Here is an 8,254-nt window from a genome sequence, read left to right on the forward strand (position 1 = left end):
AGCTCGTCAACCACTCATTCAAAATGCGAGCGAAAAGCACCAGGTGCTTTTACGCATGTTTTAGACCAATCAGACACCAATAAAACGCGCTTTTGACGCTAAAACGATTTTAACTCTAAAACATGCCTTATATTTTCGGACGGAGGAAGTAGCTTTGATTGGTATCGTTGCTTATCATAAAGAAAGTAGTACGATGCTGACCTTCAGTACTTCTGGCGCTTCTACCAGATCTCATGGACCTGATAGATTTGGTCGATTTCCCTATGGCTTCAACTTGCTTAGAGCGTTTTCCTTCTGAAGCCTCAGTATGATGACTGTTGTTTGAGGTGCTAGTGCTTTGGTTCTTACTGCGCTGCAGCAACCTTCTTAATGTTGAATTTAGTCACGTGAGCTACCAACATGACGCGGTTTTCTTGGGGAGAGAACGTCTGTCGCTTCCGTGCGTATACAAAGTAGAAGAGTGTCAACAGAGCAACGACAGTTATGAAGACAAAAGTCTCCACACTGCCATTTCCTTGAAATACCACGATTCCGACGATACTGAGCACCCACACTAGCATCGAATAAAGAGCTCCCCACGACCCGAACGGACTGCGAAACTCTGATATTTCGGTAGTTGTGCTTCAGGGAGATGTAGCCGATACACTGACCCGTGTACGACATGAAGCCGGCAAGCATGCAAATGTTGAAGAGATACTGTCCGATCGATGGCGCCCAGTACACCACGAGGCAAAGAGCATAGCTGACAGTCGTGCCAGCAATGAGAGCAGCGTAAGGCGTTTCATGCTGTATCGTGGTTTTGTTTAGAAATGAAGGCAGTAACTTGGACGTCGCCATTGCCACAATAAGTTTTCCATAGCACCACATGAATCCAAACGCGGTGGCGTAAGTTGCTGGTAGAGATAGCACAGTCGCGAGGAAAATCCAAAAGCAGTGTGAATCCATTGTCGAAGGGAACCAATTCGGTAGGTAGAGACGCTATTCCAGGTGGCAATGACACAGTGATAAAGTAGACAAAGATCCCAGTTCCGAAAAGTGTCAAGACGCATCCGACTTGAGCTGTGGGGACGACATGTTTGGCCTGTTCGACCTGGCCGCTGGCCATCGGTAAAGCTTCGACACCAACAAAGAACCAGGCAGCAAGAGGAAGTGCCTTCATGAAACCTTGGAACCCGCCCACAAACTCTAAATTGGAATCTGCAGCGTATCTTGCAAAGTTGACGAACGGGAGTGAGCCGATACAGTAAAGAAGCACGATCAATAACGATACAACACCTAACACGAGATTGAAGACCCAGAACGCTCGACCACCTTTGATGTGGAATATCAACGCACTCAAGTAAAAGAGACCCCACAATAAAGGACGGATTGGCTTCGCCTCTGGCACCGCGTCCACGACGAGGTCAACAAACGCGATTGTTGAAGTTGAGACGTACGCGATATACTCGAGAGCTTCGCAACAGCCAATCATGAAGGCAGGATAGAATCCGAGCGTACAACGCGCGAGCCCATAAGCTCCACCTGCGAACGGTAAGGCGCCGGTGATTTCAGCCGTACAGCAACACAAAGCGACGTACGCAGTTCCAATGAGAAGGTAAGCGATAAAAAAACTCCAGAGACCAGCAGAGATCCCAGCGTTCCAACAGAAATACTGGCCACCGATGACAATTGTGATGCCAAGCATGAAGATGTCCCATTTCCCGGGTTTGTAGCTGTCTGTAGTGTTTTTAGCGGCTGGTCCTACAACGGACCCAGCAGCGCGAAACGTTGAGGACCGTGGAGATGGTCGTGACGTGTTTGCCTGCACTTGAACAGACCGGATAGACTGTTGCATCGGAGCAATCGACACTTTGGTCATTCTGTTTACAAAGGCGACCAGCTGATCGAATCGTTCGTAAACTGCGCGGTAAGCCTCAGAACCAAGAATAACACGTTCTTCTTTAGAGCTGACAAGGGCAACAAACAACTCCATACGTTTTTGCGATAATACATTACACGTACATGTTCCTACCTCAAAATAAGTTATTCGTGCAGCTACTACAGTATTGTAGTATAAAATAAGCTCACGTTTGAGCACAGTCACGCGTGCATCGGTTTCAGGTCCGTTTTCACAGATTGTCACCCTAGCGCATGACAAAATCTTACCTCGGCAGTGTCTTTACTTTTCTCGCAAAGGTGGCAGCTCGCGGTGCCTCTGAACACGTAAAAAAAAATCGAGCATCACTGTCCAGGACCCACGAGCTGGTTGCCCGTCGTTACCTGGAGAGCTGGCGAAGTTCTATGAAATAGAGAAGCGACTCCCGTTAATCCGCTCCAACTTAACTCTAATCTAATCTTGACTTGCAAGAGACTCCATGTACTTCTTCTGCAGCTCGAACGCCACGAGGGTGATGCCAAAGAGCGGTGCCTGCACCATCATACGCGGCCCCGCGCCCTTCATCAGAGCCGTGGGTCCATTTGCAGACACAATTTTCCGGACGCAGTCGACCATACCGGTATACGGAGATCCCTTCATCTGCAGCCGTGTCTTGATCACATCTGCTGGTGTGCAGATCGCAGCAGCGCCAGCGCCGGCCACAGCTCCAGCGGCCACAATAGAAAGCACCGAGTTCTTACCCGTGGTCTTGTCTGCCCAGGCGTCACGCAGTGTAGCGTACGACGGGAAGAAGAGGACAGCGTACGGCACATCACGCAAGAAACACACACCTGCCCCCTTGTACACGCCTCGGATTCCCAAACTCCGTGCGATCTCCAACGCCGTTTGTCGTTCTGCTACTGGCAGCGACGTCTGCATTTGCAACCGGATCTTGACGATCTCAACCTGCACAATTTTAGAATTCTGTTAGCGAAGTGCTCTAAAAACACCCTTTCAAACACTAATTAGATTCGTACCGGATTCGTGATGATCGATTGCGCACACCCGGCGCCTGCACCGGCCAGCGCCTGCTTGCCCATTGATAGGTTGCCGTTTGCGTCGGTGAAGTATTCTCGGAGCTGCTCGTTGACTGCGAGTTTGATGGCCTTTTCAGGTAGAACTCCCATGAGAGTAGGAGGTAGGCCGCGGTACAGGCCGCGCAGGCCGTCGGTGGCAACAATGTGTTTAAAGCATTGCGCAGGTCCAGAGAACGTCATGCGTCCACCCGTGCGTGTCTGGCCCTGTAGATGCGTCTTGACGATGTCCATGGGGAAAGTGGTGACCATTCCAACGGCGCCTGCCATACCGCCCACAGCAAGTTTTAAGTGGAGCGGAATTGCAGTGGGGGTTTGCATGGTCTTGGAGGATGATGCAGCCTCTCGGGACGGCAACGAACGCACTTTGAGCGGAGAAATATGACGGAGTGCAGCGGAGGACGTCATTCTGGATTTATTGGCAACGGGAGGCTGGAGATGAAGCAACGAGACCGGAAAAACAGGAATGAACCAGTGCAAAGGCACTTGAACGCATGGTGGCGAGTAGATAAAGCGCTGGGGCGCACGCAACAACCTCCAAAACGCACACTGCACCTGGTTCAGGAAGCTCACTTGCTACCAGCCGTTTTATTCTGCTTGGAGGCTTCGTCGCTACGTTTAGCATTGCTAAAAGGGTAAATAAGGCAAAACGTTCGGCGGTTACTGTGGCTTTTTGGGTAGTAACGGATTTATTGTCAGAGCGCATTTGTATTTTTCGGTAGATGATTTGGGCTCATCTTTTTCTGAGACAGCGGTTGGGGACAGCCGTTGGGGACACTTTTGCTCGCCAGTCACACTGTGCGTATTTTGACTTGTTTTGGCTGGCAGACGCACAGTTTGGCGGGAGCAAGGCATATCATTGATGCACAACCGGTGCTGCTCAGCTTTTTCCGTGTTTGCTTGGGGACCCTTTGCCAAAACTCGTGGTTGTGCATTCGAGGTCGACGCATATCGTTGAGGAATTTAACTCGGTTGCTGCTTGGTGCGAGTTGAAGCACTAAAATAAGTATTCTCGCAAGTAAAAGAAGCAGTAGGAAGCTTAAGGCGATGCTCCAATTGTGCCGCTTGCCACCTGAAAGAATGTTCTCGTGGTTTGAGAGAGCGCGGAGATTACTGGAAGTGCTCATGCGCTTAACGATGCTTTGAAGAAAACCCGCAGTTGCCAGAGACAGACCCTGTCTTGAAGAGTGCAGCACTTCAGCTTTTAACACTGCCTTTGCATGGAAACGCGCTGTCAAACGATAGCTTGGTCTTACTATGTGTTCATTTGTAAATATTTTCGTTAATCAAACTGTGGACGAACTCGCTGTCAGCGAGCGAGTCGCTGATAAGTCACTCTTTTACTCCCATATTACTAATAATGAATCATAGTTTACCATTACTCATTTAAAACAGCAGAATAAGTATTATAAAGAGTTAAACCTACAAAAATTGGTAGTGCGTCAGCTTAACTTATTTGCTCGCGTTTACTCGCCATCGCCACATTTCATGGCTGCTGTATAGGGGGCAAGGCTATTAGCGTTTTTCGCACGTGGGGATGCTTACTGGGCGTCGGCGTGTAAAGAATACATAATAGTAAGTGAATGGCCAGATACGCTCGTACAAATTTAGATATTAATAGGAGGCGCTATTTTTATATGTTGGCTATGGCGTCATACGATTTGGACTTTCTTGTAATAAAGCACCCCACAAAAGAAATATTCCTATTCTTTTTTACGACTGAGGGGTGAGAGGGGAAATTAAACTTAGGTTTTTTAAATACGCATTCTTATCGGTATTGAGGGAGTATTCCAATTCTAATTATTTTTATTACTTCCGAGGGCTCCCTTTTGATTAACAAAGAATAAATGGTTATCAGCCCGAGCTTCCTCTACGCGGGTGCAACACCTCTCGACACCATGCCTAAGTGGGATACGGCGAAAAAAAAAGATGGAATGAACAACATAGCATGGAAGACTCGAGACTCGCTCCTTATCATCGACAGGTTTCCCTTCTTGAGTGAGTTTGTCGGCGATCGTCTTCAGCTTGTTGCGGTGCGCCGTCATCTCCTGTTCATCTTCGTATCTTAAAGAGATAAAAGCTTCCCGCAGAGCGACTAGGTTTCCCCAGGTTTTGGTTTCGTACGTTTATTTCAAGTACTCCAGCACTTCGTAGAAGTAGCGTTAGGTGCTAACACTAACGATAAGCTCATCAGTTAGAGTTTCGAGCAGGAACGCTTTGACTTTCCGCTCACGATACCAGAAGTCGTCTTCGTCTCACCTCGAGCCATTTCGAGGAGGCTTCGCATGCAGCGTTGTGATGGCTTAGAGGCCTCTCGCCTTCATCATGGCTTGTAGTGTCAACTTCTTACAAGTTTGCCTAAATCATGGGCACTGTGGTGTAGTGATTTCTCCGTAGTTGCGGATTATCACCCGTCGACAAAGACGTGACACAGCCCAAGTTGTTCAAGCGACGAACCCTCGGTCAGGTGATGTACGGAGACGCCAAGGTGCAAGGGACTCGACGGCGTCACCTCCGAACATTCAACGAGCATTGGATACGGGCATATGTCACTGAATCCAGGCTGTCCTTATTATTAATAATGGACTGGCCGGATTCGCATTCAGCGGACCATATACGGTACGAACCCTCAGTGGCGGTTGGGATGAGTTCGCGGAAGACTCAGCGACCCTTGGAAGACACGTTCACCGTCTGGGACAGGGCGCGGACCGTTAAAGATGCTCATGCGACGGTGCAGACGACGCTTGGCATGCAAGAAGATCCATAACGGATCATTGTTCACTTGATATTTGTATACTTGATTAGGACTTCTTATTAGGAATAGACGCGAAAGGGTAAGCTTATATACAGAACAGAATTTCCACTCAAGCACACAGAGCGACGTCCGGCTTCAAGGTAAGCGTCTGGTCAAGCTTGTTAGAGTGTGTTATGCCTGTCGGTGAACTCGAAGCTCTGTAGCGAGGGTTCATCCGGCAAGGCCAAGAGACTTTGTGTATTGGCCGATTACTATTGGGAGGTTTTACGTGACGGCTTATTGTTGCCTATTTGCACGACTGGGAGTGCTTGAATTGCCTCCCTTTTATTCTTCCAACCGAGTGTTGAACTCTCGGTGATCTCGTAAAAGGCTTACCCGTGCCTGGTACCCTTCCGCTGTTGGGACCACGAGGATTTAAAACACCTGCTAGCTTTGCTCGTGCTAGTAGCGTGTTCTTATTTTACTGGTTGGCCTACATAAGTAGTTTACAAGGTCCAGTTTGTCCCGGTGCAAGGGCAGAACTGGGGTCTTCAGGTCCGCCCGAACGATCGTTTACTATCCTAGTAGACGTATTGTTGTGGGGAACATCCTAACTACATCTGTAGCTAGAGTTCACGTGGGATTTCCAACACCACAACTGGTGCCGCGACCCGGGAACCGATTGTGACCATTGTGAACTGTTTGTATGGCCTTCCAGTTTACGAGCTACCAAGGAGAAGAAGAACAAGAAAACAAAAACAAGAAACATGGCGAGAGGACAACCGACGGTACCAGTTACTCCTGCCAAGTCTGGCGGGGCTCGCAACGAGAGTTCAAGCCCGGCTGCGCGCTTTGCAGCCGCCACTGAGCTTTCAGTGAGCTTCGACGACGAAGCGGACATCGGTCCTGACGCCCACGATTATGAAGATTACGAAGACAAGACGCCGGCTCCGCAGCCAGGCGCAGCGACGCCGGAGACGGCCACGCTATCATCGGGGGTGAGCGGGCCGACCAGGTCCCTTTCGAGGAAACCTCGCCCGACGAGCTCGATGATGTTGCGGAACCGGAACCCGCCTACGAAGATTATTGACGATGGAACCGAGGGTTCTAAACCCTCGGTGGCGAGTGCAAAGCATTCAGCACTGCTGAAAGGCACCTCGCTCACCTATCAGCGGTGATACACCAGCCGCCAAGCGCGTTTTCGACCGCGTACAAGCGCTGATGCAGAATGATGAGTGGATGCAGCTGTTCAAGCCCATCCCCAAGAAAAAAGCCGACTGGCCTGCGCTTGCGCAGGACCTTCAACACCCAGTCAACTCGGTTTCGACTAGCCAAGTCGCCGAGGATTCAGTTTCGCTACTGCTGTCGCTGGGGTTCGAGAACGAGACGTACCCATCGACGATGTCGCTCCAGGATTGGAGTCCACATGAAGCCGGAGCTGCTCTCCAGAAATGGAAGAAGAAGCTTCGGAAGGCGTTTGGCGCTGTTGACATCAATTCCGGAAAGCAGCCTGTGAGCCGACCGATGATTCAAGATGAAGATCCGTCCAAGATTCCACTGCCGCCGACGCCCCAACGACTCGTTCGTACTCCTCCGACCAAGCGTGGAGCTGAGCGTGGTGCCTTTGGCACTACCGAAGCTTCACCGTACTTTCAAGACTCGCACATGGTTACGCCACGTTCGGAGAGCCGTATGCAACGTATTTACGCAAGTAACGAGGGTTCGTTCGGTCGCCGAGGCGGTGCGCGAGCTCCCAAAGGTGGTGCCGGACGTCGTCAAGTCGACAGCTATGGCTCGTTCAGTGACGATGACATTTTTGTGCGTACATTCGACGAGGAAGATCCTCAGCTTGAGTTGATGCGCCAGATGAATGAGCTAGCGACGCTGAACGACGTGGATCCAACACCGAGGATTGAAATGGCTTCGCACCGACCGCTGGATCGCATCACGCCGTTCTCAGGCTCTCGCAACAAGAGCGAGAACTGTATGCAGTGGCTCCGTGGGTTCGTCTATGAAATGACTGGAACCCACACAGATGCCGACAAATGGTGCATTCCATTTGAGCTAAGTCTCCGGGACGGAGCCATTCATTGGTTCCGTCAACTTCCGAAGGAGACGAAGCGCAAGTGGAAGCTGCTGAGCGATGCGTTCATCCGCTACTACTGCTCGCAATTCACTCAGACGGCACTGTCGCGCTACTACTCCGCCAAGCGGGAACGAAATGAACATCTGTGCGACTACATAAACAGGCTGAATGGCTACGCTCGGACCGCCCGTCTACACTTTGAGAAGAGTGGTCGCGACGCGAAAGAACACGTACAGCAGTTCCTGGCAACATGCGACGATGACAAGCTAGCGGAGAGTCTCTACCACGCTCGCGTCACCGACATTCACGAGCTCGAAGAGATCATCGAAGATGTTCTCAAGGGCAAGGAGAGGATGGCCAAGCGTGACAGTGAGTACCGATACTCCAAGCGTCGTGACGCGCGACGCGACGATGGATACGCCCGCAACAACCGGCGTGATGACCGTCGCCGCGATGACAACCGAAACAAACCAAGAGTGACGCTC

General features: G+C 50.5%; 2 protein-coding genes across 2 annotated transcripts; both read right to left on the bottom strand.

Annotated features, from left to right (window-relative positions):
* Nucleotides 1-302: 302 nt before the first annotated feature.
* Nucleotides 303-1,697, bottom strand: PITG_15548 (Amino Acid-Polyamine-Organocation (APC) Family; the record flags this gene model as incomplete). The annotated part of the gene is made up of 5 exons (XM_002897656.1): nt 303-314; nt 363-540; nt 593-822; nt 863-1,610; nt 1,660-1,697. 5 exons carry the CDS (start codon nt 1,695-1,697, stop codon nt 303-305), a joined length of 1,206 nt encoding a protein of 401 aa, XP_002897702.1.
* A 632-nt stretch (nt 1,698-2,329) lies between these two features.
* PITG_15549 (Mitochondrial Carrier (MC) Family) lies at nt 2,330-3,357 on the bottom strand (the record flags this gene model as incomplete). Its single annotated transcript, XM_002897657.1, has 2 exons — nt 2,330-2,821; nt 2,893-3,357. The coding sequence occupies 2 exons, from the start codon at nt 3,355-3,357 to the stop codon at nt 2,330-2,332; spliced, it is 957 nt and encodes a 318-aa protein (XP_002897703.1).
* Nucleotides 3,358-8,254: the final 4,897 nt, after the last annotated feature.

This window comes from Phytophthora infestans, genomic scaffold, assembly GCF_000142945.1.
Source record: "Phytophthora infestans T30-4 supercont1.42 genomic scaffold, whole genome shotgun sequence".
Lineage (NCBI taxonomy): Eukaryota > Oomycota > Peronosporomycetes > Peronosporales > Peronosporaceae > Phytophthora > Phytophthora infestans.